Source organism: Protopterus annectens, chromosome 4.part1, assembly GCF_019279795.1.
Source record: "Protopterus annectens isolate FY-2018-M chromosome 4.part1, PAN1.0, whole genome shotgun sequence".
Lineage (NCBI taxonomy): Eukaryota > Metazoa > Chordata > Ceratodontiformes > Protopteridae > Protopterus > Protopterus annectens.
The window spans coordinates 978,436,642-978,460,578 of record NC_056734.1 but is presented as its reverse complement, the minus strand read 5'-3'; the positions used below and the strand labels follow the sequence as shown (position 1 = coordinate 978,460,578).

Genomic DNA, 23,937 nt, shown 5'->3' with positions numbered 1-23,937 from the left:
CCTTCTCCTCCTGTCTGGTCTTGCCAGTCCTGAGTCGAGAGAGCTCAGCCTCCAGTTTGGCCAAATAGCTGCATCTCTCGCAAGTATTTGTGTTATGTGGGAGGAGGAGAGGGTTGTCAGTGTACATGAGGCAATTGTAACATTGCCTCAATATTCCCAAATTCACCAACTGGACAGGAGAGGACGCCAGCATCTGGCCCTTCGACATGCTAGAGAAATTTAGAAGTTAGGGGTGTAACTGAATAAGGGAGGACTTAGTAAGGAAGTGGGTACTCCTGGGGGGGGGGGTTGCTAGTGAGGGACTTTGTATAATATAGAAGTGCTAAACCTGAAAAGAAGATGCTTTTAAGACAAGTAAAAGCTTTTGGGAACAAGTGCTGCGCTTTTTAGTTAAGGGATATACTGTTTAGATTACTAGTAGAGCAGTTCTAAGGGAAAAAATGAAGAACAGACTTTATGGAGCCAGAAAGTTTAACCTTGTTAAACCGGCGCTGCTCTAGTGGCAACTCCGTGTTAAATCGCGCTAAAGCACTCGTGAAAACAATTTAGAAACCGGGTGTGTAAATTGCTTGCATGTGTATTTGCAACGTTGAACATTCAGTGGAAAGAGGCAAAGGACTGTGTGCAGTAGTAATCGATATGTAGAAGTCTGATGTATGTTCATAGGTGTGTACTAGGCTAATGGACCTGGAGCCTTTACAAGCGTAGCCATTGATTGTGATAATGAGATTGAGGTCTCTGGAGCATGTGGTGCGGAGGGATGGGCTTTCTTTTAGATGTAGCATTTCTAACAGAGCTGCGTCAGACATGGCTTTGTATGTCAAGCGGAGATCACCTCTAAGTAGGCGATATGAGACCAAGAATAGTTAGGAGTTTTTTGAGTCTATGTAGGACAAGTGTTCAAGGCCTAGGGTCCTCTGAGGTACTTTTGCAGCCTCTCCATTTGTTGCAGGTGTCTGGTGAGGTACATGCCAAATGGGAATTGTACTTGATTGGCCTAATGAGGGAAGAGGGAGACTTGTGTGTTGGCAGTAGAACAGTTATGAACGTATTGTTGCACTTAAAAATCGAGGAGTACAGTAACCGGGGAAAAAAAATAATAGTTCTACTTGGACTGTTATAAGGAATTATCGTTTCGGGGGGGGGGGCTAGAGCTGTGACAGAGAGGATAGTGGTTGGTCTAATTAGAGAAGAATAGATGGTTTTCTCTTGGAGCCTATGCTTCATGTAGTTGCTACTTGTGATTTAGTGAGTGTTTTACTGGCCTGGTGGAGAAAAATAGCAGAAGTGGGGGTGACTGTGTGGAGAAAAGGTAGAGGGTTAATCAAACAACTGTGTCACTTTTGACTGGGATAGCAAATTGATCAGCGAGTTAATCTAAACCATGTGTTTGGTGTGTTCTGTTGCATTCCATTCCAGTTGATTTTTATGTGAAATGTCTTGATGGATTTGCTATGATACATTTACCTCCTTTTTCACTTTGTGGAGGTTTCGTGAAGGGTCATGTCATTCACCCTTCATTTATCTTTCCTGGTTTGGTCCTTTGCAGTCTTTGACTCATTTCATATTAGTTTGGGCCAGCAGTACCCGTTACCAAGTTAGTGAGGGGAGATTTGTGTACTGAGTTTGTTTTAAGATTAGACAAACTGTTAATGGTCCGATTTGACTAATGTCGCTAAATATTATTTCACCTGTCTGACTTTTTGTAGAGCATCCCAATTTTTGTCTCCTATTTTTACCCTGTCCATCCCTCAACTTTGATTTTCAGTACATAACTGGGAAATCTTTAAAGTACTAATTCGCTCTTCCTGTGCTGTAGTCTGAGAAGTATTCCTTGTACTAATTTCCTAAAACATTGTGACAGAGGGCCTTTTGGTCAAAGCACCACTCAAGGTCCAGACTGCCTGATTGCTAAAATTCTTCTCTAAAGATGGTGTTTTAAAGCCACTGCTCTGTAGGCTTGCTCAGAGACCTCATTCGCAGGTGTCCGTGATGTAGTTTTGTGTGTCAAAGTAGTTTCAGCCTAAGATTTGGTGTTAGTTTGATCATATTGGCAGCATATATTCTTCAGGCTTATGCTTCATGGGAGAAACTGCTTCCATGTGACATCACCCAAGTGGTAAATCTGACACCTCCCTCCTTCAGAATGGGAGGGTTAACTGTGGCTGCTTAGTCTATTGTCTTCATCACCCATGCACAGGTTCTTTATTTCCTGTTGGTATCTTTGATACAACACCCTTGCAACATGTGCTGGAGGCTGTTCTGTTGTGGCAGTGGCTACTTTCATGGTGTATTTGAAATGTGTCAGGTGGGTGTAGCTGCCTTGGCTTTACTTTGCCAGATGCTTTTTGAGTAAGTTTGGTTCCCAGTTTTGAGCCTTTGGTAGCACACCAAGAACTGTCTCTACACACTTGTTTTGTGTTGCATAGGTGGTGGATGGGTTCCATTTTCTCTCTTGCACTGTGTCTCTGGGTGGATGTAATTTTCTCCTGTTAATTACAGCCTGCCACCTAGGCAACTTATCTAAAGATCATTTTAGAAAGAAGTTTGGTGTGAAATATTGTTTATGCCTCTGTCTCTACTATTCCTTTATTACTGTGCAATGTAAATGACACCCCCCCCCCCACACTACATCTTCAAACTTGTCCCTTTTTCACTACTTGTTAATTACGCAAACTGTGCCGTAACATCTATGAAACTCATGTGAACATGGAATGCCCTGCTTGACCCTGGATCTGGCATTTTTACTGTGGCTATCCTAAGATGGCTATACCTAGATCAGAAGCCTTAATTTGCTTACCTAAACTGCTCTTTCAGAAAAATTGCCTGCCGCCTATGTGACAGGCCTCCAATATTAGCAAGCAAAAAATTATTGAATCAAATTGTATTTTCACCTTCCTTTTGCAGGTCATAGTCCACCTTATCACTGCATAAGCCCCCCACCCACACACATCTCCAACTTCATGTAGCTAATAATAGACGTATTCTCAATAAGCGTGCCTCATTATCATCTGGGATTTCAGTCCAGATGCATACAAGTTGATCAACTGGAATATTAAGTTACTGCCTCTACTAGACCAACCACAATTACAGGCAACAGTTTTGCTGTAGACGTCCTATCCACTAGCATAGATACCTAAAGCTAGAAATGTAGCCCAACCACATTGGTGACCACTGCCCTGTCAATTGTGGGATTGCTTCCCAGTTAATCAGCCCAGATGCAAACTACGAACTCTCTACTTTTGACAAGCCTCCTATACAGTGTCTGATCCAAATCCCCCATAATTTTAAATTCACTGCCATCTGCATATTTCCCCTTGGACATACACTGACTAGTGGTCAGGCATGTCCCTTCTCAACCCCCAGTTATAACACCCTATTGTGTCTCTGTCATTTCTTGGAATATGTGGAAAAGAGCCTTCATTAGCAACCAGAGGGCCGACGTCAAATGATAGTGGTTAATCATTCCCTTTTGATAACTTGTATATTATCCCAAAAATAACTAACATACCAATTTGAGGGTAGGTATGGGTGGGATGAAACATTAAGGAACTACCTGTATCCCATTAGGCAGGCCTTTCTGTTAACCATCAATGAACCCAGGTTGTGTTTCCATTCAACAAGACTGAGCTTTGTTTTGCATGGGTGGGAAGTCTGTTCAGATCAGGGTTTTGTTCTGCATGCATGGATGGATAGTCTCCAAGAGCAGTAGTATCCTGTTAGATACACCTGTCCCTCCATTCTTCTGTTGTAGATGTGTAGATCTGCGGGCAGTTTGACTGGAGATGTCCATTGGTATTGGGCTGGAGAAGGCCTATTATGCCAGGCACGGGTCACCTACCTTATAGCAAAGGTAAACAGTACACTGGGTTTGGCATAATGGTTACAGTTCTAGCCTCATGATTTTGATTCTGGTTTGATTGGGTTTGATTCTGATTGGGTTGAGATATTGGCATAATGGTTAAGGTATGTACCTTCCAGACATGAAATGCAGGATTTTATTTTTCACATGGGGTAATTGGCTAGGTTTAAAATGGCCCAAAAGGGCAGTTAGCCTAGTACTAACCTGTGATGTATTTAGATGAGGTGTATTTGTTTATATGCTGTACAAAAACTGAAGAAGTTTCTGTCCACATAAGTTCCCATATCCTGAACCCTTGATCAGTTCAGTTGCAATTTAGTAGTTCCCTAACATGGGCTACTTTCCAAGGGATGTAATTTGCTTTTTTGCCTTTTACTGTCCAGTAAAAGCTTCCTGCGTGATGGCTTAGTCATTGTCTGGTTTCTTTGACCTTGGCTTAGTTTAGGTATCTGCAAATTTAATAAGATAGAGCCCTTTGGGTTTAGCTTTTGCTTTAGTAGGCTTGTAGGAGAATACTGGGTTAAGAGTCCTGAAGGGCTGTTTTTAACCTAGCCAATAACCCGAGGTAGGAATTGTACCTTGTGACTGAGGTGAAAATCTTTACTATTATGCGAAACACAGTAGATGACAAACTGGAGAGGTCCTAGAACAAGAACTTTGGAGAATTCCACTTGTGGCTGGTGTCTGTATGGAGGTAGCTTCCCCTGTTTTGGTTTTACTACTTCTGGTCTGAGCCATTTGGTAATCCAGTGGATGACAGTGGCTTATTCTGGGTGTTTTTAGCTTTTCTACCATGGAAAGTCCAGCAGGTTGACTAATCCTAACAAGCACCTCCTGTATCTGCTGGCTCCCTCTGTTTTATTAACTTCCATGATTAGGTTTTTCTTGGTTTTGTGCGTGGGGCTGGTTAGACGTCTGGGTTGGTAATTGTTTAGGGCTATGGAAGGTCCTCCCTGTGCAGAGGAATGACTGTAGCAGTTATCCGTTGCTTGCTACAGGGGCTGAAGTTGAACAGTGCTAGGGGATGGTTGTCGTGCATTCAGGGATATTGTCAACACCCTTTGATGCAGTATTTTTAGCTCTTTGGACTGTGTGCGCCAACTGGAGGGGAGTTTCAGATCTATATTTGGTATATATATTAAGGAGAGAGGGATGGGTCAAGTTTGAGCTGAATTTCTTTAGCTAGTTAGGTACATTTCTATCTTTAGTCTGCATGATCAGCAACATCGTTCACAATATGCTCAACACAGTTTGCATTATGTTTCTGAGATTAAAAAGGTATTGTGATTTGTCTTTGTGGTAGCTGTTTTAACCTTATACTTGTCTTTGGTGGGTTTTGTTAAGCTGTTGAATTTTTCCATGATATGGCTGTATCATTCTGAGAGTTTGATCAAAAGTTAGTTCTCCCTTTTCTTGTAAACCTTATTGATATGTAAAGATATCAATGAGAAGTGTTGTGTGTGTGTGTGTGTGTGTGTGTGTGTGTGTGTGTGTGAAGGAAAAGGCATTAACTTGCAATAAACTCGTGTCACCCACAGCAGCCTCTTTCAGCCCATTTTGGGGTCTTGCAAATTAGGAAAAACACTTGTTAATGCACAGAGAAATGGTTTCTTTCTAGGTGCTTTTCAATGTTATGTGCATGTCTGCATTACTTCAGTCTTCCAGGTGTAAAATTTTATTTTATGTAGTGTCTCGTATATTTCTGAGTGTTTTGAATTTTTCATTGACTGTATACATACTTTGCCTTCAGGCTGCTAAAAAGGGTAAAACAGACCAGCCTCCTCCAAAAGATGACAGTAGTGATGAGGAAAGCAGTAGTGAAGAGGATGCGAGCAGTGATGAGCAGGTAAAGACTTTGTTTTGATTAAGTAGAGAACATATGTACTTGGAACCGAAATGTTTGTGGTTGTATTTATACATCTACACAAGTCACTGAAAGCAGAGATGCAAAGCTCTTTAGACCTGAGGCTGCACGCCTTGCCCGTAACTGCCCTCTTTTTACAACCTTCAAGGTACAGGAGCCAGCCACTCCCACACTAAAGGGGTGAGGTGTAAGGGACTTGGCTGCAGCAATGTTTATAGAGAGAAAGTAACTATGGTCATTGTCCATGCCGTCATCGCAAGTACTTGGATAATGTAAGAATTGATTTCAATTTTCTGATTGAAATGAATGTAAATGCTCTAAAGCAAACTTTGAGGGGAAAAGCTTGCATCTGGGTGTGTGTGATATGTATATATAATGCACAGAAAGGTGTGTATAGATGCATGTATCTATGCAGTAATAAAATAAGACTCGTGGCAGAATTGAAGAATTGGCCCTTTGTTTCTCTTTTTTAAAATGCACATGTTCCATAAATGATTATTAGCACATCTTTCTGCAGTGCTCAAGATCAGCAGAGGACTTGATCTGCTAGTAGGAGTGGTTAAGACACAGTGGCCTGCTTTCCTGTAAAGGGGGGGGGGGGGGGCACTTTGGCTATTTTGAAGCCTTGCAAGTTTTCTTTGGTGTTGTACCAGCTAGACGTCTTCATTGCACTAGCCACTGTCACTGCTAGGAATTCTTACTTTTTGCCCTTGTTACTGTTGGTATTCTAATTTACAGAAAGTTTTATAAGAAATAGAATTTATGGAACAGTGGCTGTTTTCAAGAGGGTAGTTGAAGCCACTATCTCTCTTGTAAACAAGTGTGTGCACTTGAGAAGCTTCAAACATTTTAAAGTGTATAGGCAGTCTTCTAATGAGCATAGTAGATCCTGTTTGAATTGTAAGCATGTTAGTAGACTAGTCTTGCCTTACCTGTTTAGTCAAAACATGGGCTATTACTGGTTGTGTGGTGAAGCCAACATAAAAAGCATTTTCTGCTGTGTAAGTGAAAACATTGAAAATGCCCGACTGTGTGCGGTGTATATAAAATATGTCTCTATGGGTGAAGTAGGGTTTAAGTCAACCTTAACTGGGAGAGACATTTTCCTTTGTATTTATTGGATCCAAGTTTTGACAGAACAGGTTCCATCAAGATGTGGGATGACATTTGAGTCCTCTTCAGCAGAGAAGGGTGTAACTGATGTGCAGGTGGGAGGGAGTAGTCTCTCTGGCTAGCTCTCCTTTGGTCACTTTACAAATGAAGCTTCTCTCTCTTCACTTCATTGGACGAGACAAGGGAATAAAGTTTTCCTATGGATGGTAAACCTTTTTAGCATTTATACAAACCAGTGAAACGGTCTAAACTGTTGGTGACATTGAACAGCTGATGTATTTGAAAAGGTGATCCTGTTCAGCAGCTTGAAGTTAGCAATGCATTTCTGTGATAATCCCATCTTGTACTACATTAGCAGTTTTCTTAGCTTTGCTTGATGGCAAAGTGTTTCTTTAATCTTTTGTTGCAGTGGTAGCCTAAAACATTTTGGGTAGCTGCCTTCTAACAAGGCGTTTTATAAATTTTGTAACACACATGATGATTTTTTTTCAAAGGGACTTAATGCTGAAGTGCCTGATGTATTTGACTAAACTGATGTGTTGCAAAAATGAGCTGTTTGCTGCAAAGTGAACACACGACCGACAACTTCTGACTTCTTTTGTACGATGAAATTAGGAAAGCCCTCCGAAGAAGGCAAAGAAAGAGAGGGGTGTCTCCAAGAAGAATGCAACTCCAGCTAAGGGAGCTAAAAATAAGAAGAAATTGACGACTGAAGAGGATGAGGAGGAAGATGAAGATTCTGGTAAGTGGCTTTACTTTGGGTTCTGCTGATATGGCTTTAATGGGGGGGGGTGATTTAGGTAATTTAACTGGGTAATTGAAGTGGCCATGCTTGGAGTCTCTTCAGCCAAGACTTGGGCCACAAGGGTAAAGGATTAACCCAGTCTGACACGGTCTGGGTGGAAATCTTGAGTACTTTGGGGAATCTTACATGGACAATGGTGAAAGCTTGCAAAATTGGCTTGAATCCTTAATTTTGGAACTTTGTATCGGCTGTTTTTGCACCAACGTCCACTGTGTTTCTTTTCAGTACTTTCTCCATGTCCGCATTGTGGTGAACAAAGCATGTGTATGCATGCATTTTACATATATAAAGAAGGAAATCTCATGGGCAGGAATTGCCAACTCTCTCTCTGCATTATCCTAAGACTGCATATGCATGCACAGTTTGACAGTGTTAAAATATTCCCAGTTCTTCTTCTGGCTTTCACTGAGAGAGTAAACGTAAGCCTCCTTTGAGGACTTCTGTTGTGTTATGGACATGTTAACTGTACCCAAAAGGCAACCTAGTAACTGAGTGACACGTCCAGGTGTATCTGCAGTTAACTCCTACTGGTGCCTCTAGGCGTCCAATATTGTTTGTTCATATTTGCATCAATAATTCCAAAACCATACTGTGTACAAGGGTTTAAGATGTCATCTTAAAGATTACACACTGGCAGTCAACTGCATTAATATTTGATCTGTCTAGTTCAGGTAAATATTAACTGTTTTTATATTTATATAGATATAACTTTCACATTTTTATAACTATTTCAACAACCTAGTAACAGAACTCCTTAGCGTCACATTTAAGCTCTCGGTGAGATGAATAAAAACTACTGATAGGTGTGTAACCTGGGTGGTTGCTGAGAGATTGTAAGTTTACAAAATATTAAAAAATGTAATAGTTACTGTGTCTACTGTGACTTATAAACTTCAGTTTAAGACCTAAAACTTCTTTCATGACTCTTACAGTTCCAGAAATACGAACTGTAAGAAAGGAGGAGAAATTAGATTCACTCAAGGCTTAGGCCCCACCCATTGGAAGTTGCAGTACAAAGTTTCTGAGCTCCATTGGAGTGAATGAGTTAAGCTGGGATACAGAATGGCTTGCGTAAGTTGCACTATATTGCTATTAGACACCAGAATGTGACCCTTCGTATTCTGATCTGTTGCAGTGGGGAAGCCACTCCAGTAGTCACTCCCATGTGCATTCTACTTATGACAAGTTGAGCCTTAAACTGTTCAGTAAACAACATTGGGAGTAGTTTGACTATTCAAGTGCGTTTTGCAAAAGCCTCTGCTTGGGGAGAACCTGGATATTTCGTGTTCTCAAATATTTTGCAGATGTCAGTTTTTAATGGCAAGATTTTGCATTTTAAAAGGCATTTTGGTGTCTGGGGTTGTAGTACTTGCAGCTTATAGGAGTTGTGGCACTTGGTGAAATGGATATGTGGTGTTTTAGGCATGGTGGTGGTTGGCTGTAGAACTACTAAAATCTGTAGATTTTTTGTCGCTGTAACTTGTTAGAAGCATAGAAACTAAGATCGAAGGGAGGGTACAGTCTTCATCACCGCGACTACTTTGCCGGTAAGTTTGTGTTTTTTTTTTTTTTTGAACAATTTAGTTTGGGTGGCTAAGATTTTGCTCACCTTGCTGCCAGCCAAATGCAGTCTTAACAGCAGTAAGTGGAATTTTGCCATAATTTTCTATGCCTATTCTATCTTTTTTTTTTTAAGGATTCATCTGTTTCCAGTGCTGATGCCCTTTCCTGTGAGCTTGGTAACATGCTGCTCTCCAGTCAGACCGAGCAATATAGTTAGCATTTCTAATTAGAGGAATAACTTGTCTTGTCATTTTTTTACTGCAGGTTTTTTTTTTTTTTTTTTTTTACTGAGTTTTGTCTGCATCTTGATTTCTAAGTCCCGGCCGTAGTTACAGCCCTAATAGGTAGTGAAGTCCAGGTTTTGTGCTCCTGTCCTACTATGCATATGCTGACAGCACGGCAACAAATGAGCAACTGGCTTAAGTACAGAGTTTTCCAGTCTCTGTTTCGTGTGTGTGTGTTGCTGTAGTCCACATACGATGATGCATCCTTGTTATAGAGTAGCATGTGTGCTTACTGGGATGGTAGTTTTCCTCTTCTACATTGCATTCTTTACACTTCTTTTTTAAAAATTAGATTACAGCTGCAGTGTAGCTTATGGAAAAAAGTTCGCCATAGTAAAACTGCGCAGCAGAATTGAGCTGAGACAGTCCGAGTCCTCACTGAGCCCGGCACATTTCTATCCTTTTGGTTTTGCATGTATTACCCAGTTAATTTTAATAAAATTTAAGAGTTTAAAAGCATACCTCCACAATCCTGTAGAAAACTCAGGAATTGAGCTTCTGTCCATATGTGAAGCATTATGAATGTTATGATCTCCCTTTGGTTGTCTACCACACTGTCTGTATTCATAAAGTGCCTGGCTCCAGTGATACCTTCTGCAGGTCAAAGGACATTCAGATTTATCCCACACGTAAATGAGTGCCTCATTCATGCCGTAAATCTTGAAAAACTCAAATTGGGTTTTTCACTTAAACTCTAGCCAACCTGGAGTTCGCCGTCAATCTCCAAAAATGTCAGACCCACCCACACAAAAAAAGGAGTATGTTTTGATGGTGGTGGATTCCTCTTCAACATGCTTTCCTTTTTCCAGTTCTCTTCTAACAACTATCCAGGTTTATAAGAGCAATATTTAAAATGTGCCTGTGCTTGGGGCCACCCCCCCCCAACATAGACTTGTCCAGATTTCTTGTGCTGAAAGGTTCTGAGACGCTACAGCGATACCTGAGAAATGTGTGTTGCACTTTCAGTTTCAACTTCAAGGTGAAGCTTCTCCCTTGTCTCAGGGAAAGAATTTGCCTGGTAGGCCCAGGCATGCTCCCACAATATGAGCCCTCTCTCTTCAGGATAATTCCTCGGAACCAAACACACAACCGCATATGCCTCGGACATAGCACTACAGCAGCTTACATCCAATAGCAGATGGGGGAGACTGCTCAAATACAAGTGTAGACTTTTGGCAGTCAGTGTGATTTGCATTCAGAGTTGAGTGCAAACCAGATGTGCTTCTTGGAGAGATGGACAAGGGTGGTACATAAGGGAAAACTCGCTCCTGTGCTCTTTCACCTATCCATGAGTCTGTCATACCGGCAGGGTGCGGGCGACTTCCTGCGCATCTCTGATGTCAGCATGCACCTTCCTGAACTTTGCTGCCACCTGCGTGACTGCCAGGCACTCTTTCGGAAGAAGTGTTTTCCAGCATCATACTTCAGATAAGTACTCCATAGGGTGTGCGCGTGTGTTGCTTGCTGCTTTGGGTTGCATGTCAGGGTAGGAAGAGCAAGTCTGTGTGTGTGTGTGGGGGAGGCAAATGCTACATAAGGATTTGCATGGGCTCTGCCTAGGCTGAGAACTACCATACCACCTGTAGTATTTGTCAGGCCTCTGTTCCCAAAACCCTTGGAAGCCACTTAACAGCATTGAAAATACATCTTTAATCGTAGACTTAAAACGTTTAGCTTCTAGGATGGATCTGATGTCAGAACACTTGGACAAGCCCCCGGTCAAGAAAGTGAAGACTGAACAGACTGCTGGCACCATCCACTCCAGCCATACCTCTAGAGGCTAGTGAAAGCCTGGAGTCGGAACCAGTCTCCTCAGTTTCCTTTGGCAGAAGGCCTGGAGGGAATCTCTGGCGTCCGATTTGGTCACTGAGGGGGGACCTAGGCTCGTAATTTAATTTCGGAGGGTCTGTGTGGGGTCTATGATCTCTATCTCTTTCACCAGAAACACATGAGAAGAAACTGAAAACGAAACTTATTTCTCAGCCTCTGTCTTCTCTGGATTTTCAGGCCTTTACCCAAGACTGCCTTAATGTCATCTTGACCTTACGTCTGGGTCGGACTTGTACCCAGACCCTTACGGCCTCTACCCCCAAGGGACCTTCCCCGACGTCTCCTCACGGGAAGAGGATTCTTCTGAAGATTCCCTTACCTACTCTTCCCAAATTGACTCCTCTAGGGAGGCATATCCCAGAGGAGAGGCAAACGGCACATCCTCTCCAGGTGAGTATCTCTCCTTTTGAGACCATCATAAAAATGCAAAACTACTTCGTGGGACAGCAGTCAAGTCACTGAGACCTAAAAGAGATACTGTGAACTACTCCAGTTGGAGTCTCCTAGCCCTTCTGTGGTGCCCCCTGGACATGCTGCCTTTCTGGATGCATTCCTGGCTGCGTCTTAACAACCCTGCTTCACAGCACCCACGCATCCAGATAGGTGCCCGAGGGAGCAACCTTCCTCTACAAAGCCCCATCTGCAGACCCGGCAGTTATTACTGTGACCAGTGACAAACCTCCAATTTACTTCCCTCCACCTCTTTGCTACCAGGCTCTTCACATGGACATCACTCTCCCTTCCCGCTTGGAAGCCAGTTACCCACGATACCTGGGTCCCATCTATCTTAAAAAGCAAGGATACTTCATGACCTGGGAGGCCAGACCTGCACCCAAAGGCATCCCCCACACACCCTGAAACCAATTCACCCCCCCCCCCAGTCCTATTGCAAGAGGGAGGTCTATTCAAGAATCTTTCTGGTTCCCAGAAAGGAAGGTCTGTGGAGGCCTGTCCTGAACCTAACTGATAACTTCTCGTTGGACCCTTCTATCCCTGTTCTTACTCGGGCTTTCTTAGTATCCTTTGATATATAGGACACCTATTTACACACTCCAATCCATCCACTTTTCAGAAAGTACCTCCACTTCTCAGTGGATTCTACATACTTCAGTTCTGTGCTTTACTCTTTGCTCTCTATGGCCCCAAGAGTTTTTACAAAATGTCTGGCCCCAATCATGGCATTTTACAAGAACAAAGTGAGATTGGCTTGTCTTTTTTTTTTCTCCTATCTAGACAACATCCTTATGGCTACATAAAGTTCCATGATCTTACAGCACCTGCACTTCACCATTTCCAGGTCTGGGATTTGCCATACACCTCATCCTCCCAGTTACCCTCTCAAGATCAGGATGTTGGATTTTGACAAGGGAAATGATGGCTTGCCTACCACCAGAAAATAATGCGATGCCAGGACAGGATTTCCCAGAGCCATTCTTCATAGGTTTGTGGGAAGTGCTCCTGGTCAGCCACCCCTTGTTTATGACAGGAGCTTTTGCACTCTCTGGCATGAATACAGCAGCATATGAATAGAAGCGCTTGGTGTTGTAGAAGAACTTTACCTTTATTTTTATTAAACCAAGCTCAACTTTAACCCCTCCCTCTGTCCCTCCCTCTCCTCTACCTTCAAAATGCACCTCCGAGATAGGCTTTGATTGTTAGATCTTAATAGTCTAATGGAACTGTACAAACCAACTCGTCCCCCAGGTAAAAATCCTCTCCTTTGCACGCCTCTGGAACTTCCCTACCACCTTCCATACGCACCACCACAATTCACTCTATTCAAAAAAATCACTTCGCTCGCATCTAATATCCCTATGGGAATGCTCCTGCTCCCAAATATCCCTATGGGAATGCTCCTGCTCCCACCCCACATGATCTCTTCTCTTTACACTTGCAACATCTGCTTCTCTTCATTCTCTAATTCGTACACTCTGCTGTAGCTTATACTAACCCACAAGCAAGAAACTACTTGGAAACTAAAGTGTATTTCTTTTCAGAAAAAAAATACCTTAAAATGTTTATTCGATAATAGTGTTCTTTCTTATGTAACTGTTTTAGTGTTCTGTAGTATTTGTACTTAATGTAACCTAAAGCCATGACTGTAACCTTGCTTGTATTTGGAGCTTTTCTCCCCAGGACTCCATTGAAAACATGTTATTTTTGGCCCAATGGACTGTCCTGGTAAACTAACTGCAAATAAATAAAAATAAGTAAAATGTTTAATATGCATTTGTTGATTGGTTAAGATCTGACTGGATGCATGCCCATTTTCAGCAGAGGCCTGAGAAAAGCTCCACAGTTAAATTCAATGCAAAACAAGCTTCGGGCTTACACTTTCAGTTTTAGGTTTAGGCATTGCATAATGGTGAACATAGAGTAGAATAGAGTAGTGAACAACTTGGTCAAGTTGGTAAGTGGGGGGGTTAGTAACTGGGGAGCAACAGTAGGTTGATTGGGTAGCAGGTTAGGTATGAGAAGCAGGAAAGTGAAGTAGATAAGTATGTAGTAAGAGTAGAGAGAGAGTAGTATTTAGTGGATATATAGCATAAACTAAGTGAAGTTATTAGAGTTGGAACTGGGAGGAAGCTAGAAAGGCTGCATTAATTGGAGATGGAAGCTGACGTTAGTGGGCAGGGGGAAGCAGGATGGGGGTAGACGGGAAGGACAGCCAGGTGGGGAATGTGCAAATCCATGAGTGCTTTACTTGTACTTTCAGGAGTTTTGTGGCCTTTGAGACCTACTTCAGGTAGTAGAGATGTGTAGGGAGTTCCAAATTCTTCCTATGTAGTTTGGGAAGAGGGAGTCCCCTGCCGTGATGGTTTTTGTGACCTCTATAGAGTAGATGCCCTTCTCTTGTATATGTTGCTGTATAGTTTCCCAACCAAGCCTTCCCCTTCATGCTTGCCTCACTCCTGGAGTACCCACTCTGTAGTCGCTGATTCTGGGGGCATTCGCATCTGAAGTAGGTGCATGCTGATGTACCAGAGGCCCTCTGAGAGATGCGTAGGATGTCCGTGCACCCTAGCGGTAGCATTTAAAGAACTGCGCCCTCAGACTGTTTCATCATGGTTTGGTGTTTCCTACATTTTTAACACGACTTTGGGACTATACAGTTTTTTTGTTTAGATATTGTTGTACGTAATTTCTGAGTCTGGCCACATGGGGTCTGGCATATTGAAGGAATTACAAAGGTTTAGTCTGCCTCTATGTATCCTAGTATGTATTGCTAGTCTCAAAAAATTGCATCACATCTGCCACTATTTCCCTAGAGCTCCTGTCACTGCACTCATTTACAGGCATTCACTGCTGTGTTGTAGACACCTACTTTTGGCTAACATTTTATCCTTTTTCAATGACTACTTCAAACCCAAGCAGTGCAAGTGGAACAGAACTGAAAAGTGCATTTTATATTGCGGTTTCTTAGAAATGCTAACTTGCTTTCAGGCTTGACAAAAGGAATCTAGTTCAAGGTAAGCCCCCTCCCCCTTCACGCTTACCTTCCCTAGCTGTCAAAGAGCTAAGGGTAATTTGACCCATTATCTGCTTGTGATTGACAGCTCACATCAGGTGACCAGACCAATGTACAGTTTGCTTCTCACAGCCTTACAGTGGGACAACATTTTTTCAAATTTAGATCCAAGCTCTCTAGCACTGGGAAAAATCACTTCTTTGCAAACCAAACTGCCAGTTTTTTCCTTGCACTGTGGTTAAATAGCTAACAAATGATAACTATAAAAAATATACATGTCATGGACTTGCATGACAGCATTAAGTGGTAATTTAAGAAAATTAGTCTCTCACTTCATGAGATCTTGTGTAGTGTTCTCTAATTGTGACAGACATCTTCCTATGTAAAAAGATGCAATTAATGTCAATGCATGGTCATTTTTAAAATTATGCAGCTGTTGCTGTACTTCTGTCTGTATTTCCTTACTGTGCTTTGTCACATCAGTAGGGCTTTTCAGAAAATTGATATTGGGTACAAAAGAAGTAGGCTACTCTTGAAACTGCAGCAGCGTGCACTAGTGAAATGCATGGCACCCTCAAACAGAATGCATGAACTCCAGCTTTGATGGTAATGGGCAACATGCTCTATGTTGGATAAAATAAACTTGTAGGACAAAAAGCACATTGCTTAGTTTTGATGAGTAACCATCACAAAAAAAAAAATGGCAGTAATACTTTCAAATCAGCAAAAAGCCAGCGGCATGGGAGGTGGAAAACCAGAAGGCAGCATGCACACATGCCGATCTATGAGTTAGACTCCAGCATTAGACACAGAATCGAGCAGCAGTGGTAATAAACCAGCCCATCAATCTAAACCAGCAGCAGCAGTAAATGCAAAAGAAATAGTTTATGCAAACTCTGCAGCAGCATTCAATAGTGAAGCACGGGGTACCCTCGCAGACGAAGCATTAACTCTAAGAATGTGCACTGAAACTCAGGAGCACAAAAGATCAGGATTAGGAATGTATAGAATTAAAGGTGTCTGTGTAGAATTAAATTTTGCTTTCACTTGGAAGACTTGCCTTATCAACAAAGTAATAAAAAGCTGGAGATGATGCAGGAAATGCAAACTTTCCTCAAATCCCTCGGATAAATGCAGTCTGCAGGGTACACTTACACAGAAAAGGGGTTCACACAGAATGTACCTGGTTTTATAAGGCTGTGTGTGCTGGGCAAGGCAGCTCTGACATCACAATTTCGGAGGTTCACTGGCTTTTCTATAGAGCATGCAAATCCGGCACAGCTTGTATCACTTTGGGGGAAGAAACGTCTGAGTAACTACAGCAAGAGCTCTGGCAGATGTGACAATCATTTAAGAGCCAGCTAGGGGGTTTTCAACTTGTTTTGCAAATTGAAAGTAAAACGGTACAGAAAGGTAGGAAGCCTGAGAAGTAAAACATTTGACTGCATTACTTTTTAAAGCTGCAGTGATGATTTTTTTTGTGGATGTATCAAACAATAGGGACTAAGACAGCAGGTTGAGCAGTCTGCTTTAATATCCCGTTGTTGTCCTTTAACATTTTGTATAATGGCCAGATGTACGACACTTCACCAGAGGCAAACTCCTTGATGTCATGAATACAGCAAAATATAGAAGAGGACATCTAAGGTTATGATAAGTTCTTGCACAACACTACACTTCTTGACCTGGAAGACTGCCTTTTTATTAGCTAGTACTTCAGCCAGAAAAGTGTTTAGAGCTTCGGGCCCTTAGAACATTTTCTTACATTCGGTGAAAAGCTAAACTTTATCCTTGGTGTAATCAATGTAGAGAGAATGTACTGCATCTGTATATTTTAATGGGTGTGCCAGTTTTCTTAGTCTTGTGCCAGTGTTCTTAGTCTATCTGTGTTATAAATGACCTGTGGCATATCTCATTGGATTATATGAAGTGACTTTAATGAATCTCTCTGAACTATCGCGGACAAGCAAAGTGCCTTGCATTGAGCAGCATTCTACCTTCACCCTGGAAGATGCTATAGCATGAACAGAAAATTGATTTTAATTGGCTTGGTTTCTGGTGTTGATCAAAGGGGGTCTGGTGTCTATTAGAATGGGGGGGGATTTGGCTAAAAGATCATGTCGCTTTGCTAAAGATGGTCTGCATCTATTCTCATTTCTCAGTCTTTTGGGTTTCTAATATCACGATGGGAATGGACCCCATTCCTAAGCCAAAATATGATTACAGTTCATGAAATTAGTATTTTCAGTCTTTAGGAAGTGCTGCTCACAGCACATGCAATTTGCTCAGCATTTACGACTACTGCAGTTTATATGATACATATATCGGTAACCTGTTTAAGTATGATTGTAAAGTCTCTTTTATAAGACCCATTGTTACTGTTAACTGGATATACACCTTCCATATTGTCTACAAATCCTGGTATTTTTGATTCTTTTTCTGTGAGAGGCACTGAAGTCACTTGCCGGTAATGGGTGATACTCTGAACCAGATTTCATCATTTTCTATAATGCTTTTTGGCTCCTGCTTCTAATGTTCGGCTACTTCAGTATTTGCATAATCTCCAATGCAGCAGTTTTGTCCTGTTGTGCCTTCAGTGTACAGTCCTTGTGCCATTAGTATACCACAACCAGCACCATGATATGCGCTTTTTTTTTTTTTTAAATTCTGTTTAAAAAAAAATCCTACGTGTTCACTGGACTTGAACTGCATATGTGTTGGTTTAGTCTTGTGCTGCCAATATTAACCTCTTGTCTTTTTTGGTTTAAATTCACCTCTCCTTTTGTTTAGCTAGTAATCTATCATCATAACCTTACAAGCAGAGCCAGTGAATCATTTGAGCATGAAGCATCCTTATTTTCTTGTCTAACCAGTCTGGCACCTTTTGGGGTCGGTCCCCTCATAACTTCATTAGGACAGGAGGAGTAGATTGGTTTATAGCTTGAACTTTGTTCCTAGATGTCAGTGCAGTTCAGTGTTAATTTTAGTCTTCTAAAATATTCCTGGAGTTTTTTTATTTGCATTTTGTCTTATTTATCCTTCGGTTCCCAGATATTTATGCACATTCCTTTCCCAGGCTGGTTTCTTAACTCTGCAGCTTTCCTGCTTTTAAAGATTGCCTTAGCACATTTATCAAGACCACAACATTCTTTTCATCTGAAAATGTTTTGACCGTGGAGTTGTGCTTTCGGTTCCTCATCTGATGAACTATGCAGTTTCAAATCATCCACAAAGGGTCTGTTAGCTTTAATGGGTTAAGGGCAAGACAAATGGGCAGTGGTGATGGACACCCTGGAATCGCCCCCCCTTTGAATTTTTATTCGTGGTCGCTGTAATGTAATCAATAAATGTAGGGTGTATCTTGTATAGTTTTAAGCACACTCTCTTATCCATGAGTGTGGAACACTGTCAAATCTTTTTTGTAATCTATCTATGCCATACTTAAGTTCTAACCTGTTTTTACAGTTCTCAGTTATGACTTTAACAAATGATCCTTTGCCCGATGCGACTTTTTGTTAACCCTTTTTGTGTTGCCATGATTGGGTTCTCTTCTAGTTGACTATAAACTGTCAGTTAATTCAAGTGTATAGTTTATACATTGTTGGAAAGCAAGTTGTTTGTAGTTTTAGGATAGCTGGCAGGTTCACTCTTTAGTATTGTTTTTCCTGTTAACTAGGTCGGTGTCTGTGTGGGATGTGCATATAAATAGTTCTTACTCGTGGCTAAATCTTCATGCCAAGATGTTAATACTTTTACACAGAAGTTTATTGTATCTGGTCCTGGGGTTTTCTTAACTCTGTTTCAATCTTTCTGGTTGTTACTTCATTCGGTTTCACATTCTGTGCATTTGAACTTGTTTTCTGTGTTCCATGGGATCTTCCATATTTCTCCAAAATGCGTCTTTCTTTTTTTCTCGTTTTTTCCCATTCTGTACATTTTTTGGGTCATCAACAAGTTGTATATTTTGTAAGTTTTCTTTATCTGCATTTCTCTCTTTCTGCCTGTGCTGATATTTTTAGTTTATTTGCAACAGTGCAAAATTGATCCTGGTCTGATACTGCACATTGCTTGTATCATGTCCATCTTTGAGTGTCTTTGTTCTCTTCCCCTCTTCTATACCTTTCTAACGTGATAATTCTTGTTTTAATTGCTTTATAGTTTTCTATATTGTATACTTCATTGTGGCATTTTATTTTTCCTTTTCCTGTCCTGTCTTTTGTGGTAAGACGTTTTTATATGTTGATTAGCTGCCCAGTAATGTTATCACATGGATCTCTCTAAACAGTCCTAATTACTGTTTGTTAAACCAACTTTTTTGGTTTTGAGTTTTCTATGGTCTGCCTTTTTTCATCTTGATGACTGTCCATCTCTAAATCAAGCAAGTCCAATGCTCTGTGTGTTCCCTTCGGACATTCTAGAGCATGTTCCTGTGCCGCACTCTTCAGTTTCGTCTGTTGCTCTCTTGTATGGGGGCTCCAGTGGCCTTATTCACTGTACGACATTTCCATACTTTTTTTTTGTTTCCCCCCAAATGGCCCAAGGTTTCTTGGTGTAGATAAGAGGTTTCATAAATCTGTATTGCACACCTTTTTTTTTTTTTTTACTTGAAGTTTCTGACAGTTTTTCTTGTGCAAGAATTTTTCTTTATTCTACTTTCTGTCTTTGTATATCTTCTGTCTTGCATAGTAGTAACACATTTTCTTATCTTCTACAGCAGGGGGGGGCATCCTCCCCCTGAGCCTGGCTTAGTCCAAGTTTAAGAATATTCATCTTGAGAATTCTACAGTTGTCACTTATTCCAGTTCTGGCACAAGTACATCTTCCAGGCTTGTGCACATTTTCATTTTGGATCTTGTCCACCCAGCTTTTTTTTTTTTTTTTTGTAACTTCTGTTATGATACGCTATGTAAAATGGTCTGTGTGTGTGTAGGTGTTGACTTGGTGCGATTTTGTGAAAAACAAGACCACCATGTGATGGTACTCCTAAAGGACTTGAAGGGAGAATTCAGTTCCAGTAATACTACTCTCCTTTGCGTGCTGATTTTTATCTGCCTAGTCAGGCCCCTTCCCCCGAAATGTCTCCTTGTGGCTAACACTTTATCCTTCCCCTTACAAACTTTTGTTAACTAGTGTCAGGAATGATGAAATTAGCACAGCATGGGGGGGCACGACCTGCTGCGCTCTATGCTAGGAGCCTAAAACTCCACATCCTAGAAGCTTGCCTCACTCTTGTGACTGTGGACATCTGTTACAGAAACTTTTAGCTGTCAGGAACATTTAAAGGTGGCATACAGTGGTGTGCAAAACTGGTGATAAATAGCACAGCCTTCACTGACAAGGGTGACATGGGTATTGATGCACACTGTCCATGCTAGGCACAAGTTCTACATAACTCGCTAGTTCACAGGGACGTAGGAAGTCAGGATTGGTGAGAACTTCCACCCGGAGACTGGGCCACCAGTGGAGAATCCCGGGGCTCTTTGGACCTACTGTTGCTGCATTTGCAAAGCATCTGTGCCTAACACTTGGTTTGTTGTCTTTCCTAGCCATCTTTCTTTAGAACCAGAGACTTCAACCGTTGGCCTAAGGTAGCGTAGAAGAATCTCTCTAGCACCAGGTTCCTGTTATGAAATTTCATCCAGATTCTTTGGCTGTCTAGACTACCAGATGTTTCTGTAAAAGCATGCGATAGGCTGTCCAGTGTCTAAATCTGATTTCTCTGCCATGACCCCATATGAGACCGGCTTGGATCCTCTTATATGTTCTCTGGGCTTTGCAGGCATCTGCTCCAGGTTTGATCCCTTAATGGCCCTGAAGCCATCTTGGTGGGGGGGTTCTGTTCCTATTCTCTCTTGGACTCGTACTCCTTCTTAATGGATTAAGGATCCCGACTCTTCATGAGGATTCGGTGTGATGTGTTCTGGTACTATTAACTGATTTGCGTTTGGCTTATTCTGATGACGTTTGAGCTGTCTCTCCTTTTTGAGGAATTGTCTTTTGGATGAGGCTCCATTTTGGAAGCTAGCTCTTCAAACCTTGTGTCCTCTTCTGCCCATGGAACTGAAGGATGCTTAACTTCATATTCCTGTTCATCATCCTTTTTTTCAGGGAATTTTTTTTTTGTTTTCCTTCCTCCTTTTCAGTTAGCTGCTTTGCCCTGTTGCTTCTCTGCTGCCCTAGTGGTATTCACAAAATGACTGGCTCCTGTGTTCCTTTTGCAGGCTCTAGCATTCAGATTTTTCATTATCTAGATGACCTTGTTGCTTCAGGCAACAACTTCTAAAAATCTTCTAACCAAACCATTTCCTCCTGGATATTTAAAGCAATTTCTTTTGTTTTCATGGCAAATGCACGTCTGCTTGCATTAGCACTCACTCCACTGGGGTTGGCACTCTTGCATTAGCGTTCACTCCACTAGGGTTGTTACCATTTCTGATGCCTATTTTTTTCAAGGGGGTGGGCACCAGTTGTATCCTTGAAGCTGTAAACTGGTCTTTCAGTGTGTACCTTTACTAAGCATTATAACTTGGATATGGTTTCTAGGGCTAGAGCAGGTTTTTACTCTATGCATTCTGCTTGGGTTTGAGACCTCTTCCCAGCTTTTCATCTAAATCCTTTTGCGATTTTGTATTCCTTACTGTGTAGAATACCGCAGCAGTGTTTTAGAAGGACAATAGTACAAGTTAAATCTTGCCATAACAGTCAATGTCCTTTAACTGTTGCATTTTGTCTTTCCTCCAACACCCCCACCCCACCCCCACCTTTGGATTTTGTTTTGGTTTCCCTCTTCCGTCTGCATTTTCTCCTGGATTGACATGACCTCTTTTTTCAGTTTTAATTCTGGGTATCTGCATTCCTACGTCAATCAACTTTATGCCCTGTATGGGGAGAATGTGTGGCCTATAGCTCACAAGATCTAAAGGCTTAAGGATACTGACCAGATGGACTATCTTTGACAGAATATTTGTGTTGTGAAGAGTACTACAACATAGTGAAGTGAAGGACATCTGCTATGGGAAGATTTTACAGCTGTACTTGCTAAGGATTTGGGAACGTATGTTGGTAGTTATTTGGCTTTTGACCAACATGTAGCCACGATAGAAAGGAAATCCTGCATCGCCCAACTTATAAGCAAGGGTATAGCATCCATGTCCATGGCACTTACAGGACCACTGTATGTCCGTATCAGCCCCATCTAAAACCATGTCCCCTTTGGCCAGGCACCTTTTAGCCTTGACTCTTTCAAGTGAAACTTTGATCATTGGATGGGAGGTCATAAATTCCCCCCCTGATTCGACCCCCATGTCTCTGGACAGAGGCGGTCTGTTAACTAATTGCAAACAGCGTGGATACACACCCCTTGGTCACCTTTTTATATGGGTATTCATAGTACTGGAGGACACGTGGGTTGGATTGCATGGCTATGTTTATAAAGACCCATGACTCTGCAAATAGTCCAATTGTGTATAGCTTGTATCCTGTGGGTGGTGTCCTATCGGGAATTAAATTCCAGCTTTTTATGCATGCTACTGGTCAAGGTGGGTATTGTCCCACTTTTGAATTGGAAAGCAGATATTGAAGGTATTTGGATGTACGTGAAGTAAGGAATTTGGTATCTTGCTAGTGTTTATTCCAAAACTGAAAATGTATACCTAGAGATGATTGTGATGTTTCAGTGCAGCCACATTTGGAGATTTTGCAATCTGTCTTTGCAGGACACTCAAGTCAAACAAGGATTGATTTTAAGAGACTTGGCTATCTTGTGGAGTAGTAGTCTAGAGCTGGGCTGCCAAGGTATTTTAGATCAGTCCAGTTTTGGTTATGTCACTCCCTAGGAGCTTTTTAGCTAATTAGAGTCCCTCATCAACTGGAAAATCTTACTGTTTAAGAGGCTCAGGTCTGTATACTACACCTTCACATGGAGGCTTAGGTCTGTGTACTATACATTCACATGGAGGTTCTCCTTTCTCTACTGTTCCTTTTTTGATTAACTTGGGAATCCTGTTAGTTATAGCTACCCCATGTATTTTCAAGGGTAACATGGGGAAGGTGATTGCATTAAGCAGCTTAGTCCTTCTCAGTTTTTGTAGTTATTAAAATGAAAGACTGCAGGAATTTGAATGGCTTGTTGCCCCCCCCCCCCCAAATGGTCGTTTGTTTCAGTGCAGAGAACTTAATAAGATTCCACCGGAGATACCGTTTTACTCATGTTTGTTCATTAGCTTAAGCACAGCGCAAGTTTCTTATTGAATATGTAGGCAGCACTGGGGACCAGTTTTATGTGCACTATTTGTGGCTAGTGGTATAAATCTGACGTATGTTTAACATGTTTTTCGATGCCTGAAACATGGGTATCAAAAAATGTGGCTAGTTGAAAAGCGGTTGCTTCCAGCTTTTCTTTAACATTTATCATTTCTTTATATATTTTGTACTCCTTTTAGATTCTCGGGAAGAAATGCCTACAAAGAAGAAAATGTTAAAAGCAAAACAGGAATCTGAAGAAGATGAAGAGGAAATGCACCCCACTCCCAAGAAGAAAAAGACATCACTAAAGTCAAAAGATTCTGAGCAGTGTTTTGAGGAAGAACAATTGCGTAAAAAGAAAAAAGCCTTTGCAAAAGCAAAACCAGAAGTGGAGGAGGAGGAGGAGGAGGAAGACGAGCCACATACTCGCAAAAAAAAGAAAAAGGCTGCCAAAGTAAAAGAATCTGATGGGCAAGGTGAAGAGGAAGTGCTTTCTTCTAAGAAGAAGAAAAAGAAAGCAAAGCTAGAGGCTCTTGCAAAGAAAAAGGCTCAACAGGATTCTGATGAAGATGGTAAGTTTCTAACAGTTGAGTGATTAAGCCCTAAAGCGTGTGTGTGGCGCGAGAAGGATGAATAGGTAGATACATAGATGTAGGTGTGTGAACAAATCTGAACTTGTTTGGGTCGCATCAGCTGGTCACCTTTCAGTATAGCCTTTTGGTTATAGCTTCTGGTTCCCAAGCTCTACAACTCTTACTTCTCTTCCTATGAGCCTATCTAAGCTCTAAACAATTTCTGTAGCTTCTCTCTAAGTTCTCGTCTCCTACAGCTACCCTCACACAGCCCAACCTTGTAATTATTGTAAAGAGCATTCTACTGTTGGTGTGTATGTAAAGGGTATTT

At 41.6% G+C, this 23,937-nt stretch overlaps 1 protein-coding gene and 1 non-coding gene across 2 annotated transcripts in view; both read left to right on the top strand.

Annotated features, from left to right (window-relative positions):
• Positions 1 to 23,937, top strand: part of LOC122801350 (nucleolin-like) — a 345,442-nt gene that overhangs the window by 7,698 nt on the left and 313,807 nt on the right. The window contains exons 2-4 of the mRNA XM_044070890.1: positions 5,613 to 5,708; positions 7,455 to 7,581; positions 23,232 to 23,606. Of these exons, the coding sequence (XP_043926825.1) occupies positions 5,613 to 5,708; positions 7,455 to 7,581; positions 23,232 to 23,606 (598 nt within the window). The remainder of the gene's footprint in view (positions 1 to 5,612; positions 5,709 to 7,454; positions 7,582 to 23,231; positions 23,607 to 23,937) is intronic.
• On the top strand, positions 7,307 to 7,379 carry LOC122801453. Its single transcript, XR_006364729.1, has one exon. It is a non-coding gene; the product is annotated as a small nucleolar RNA SNORD82 (small nucleolar RNA).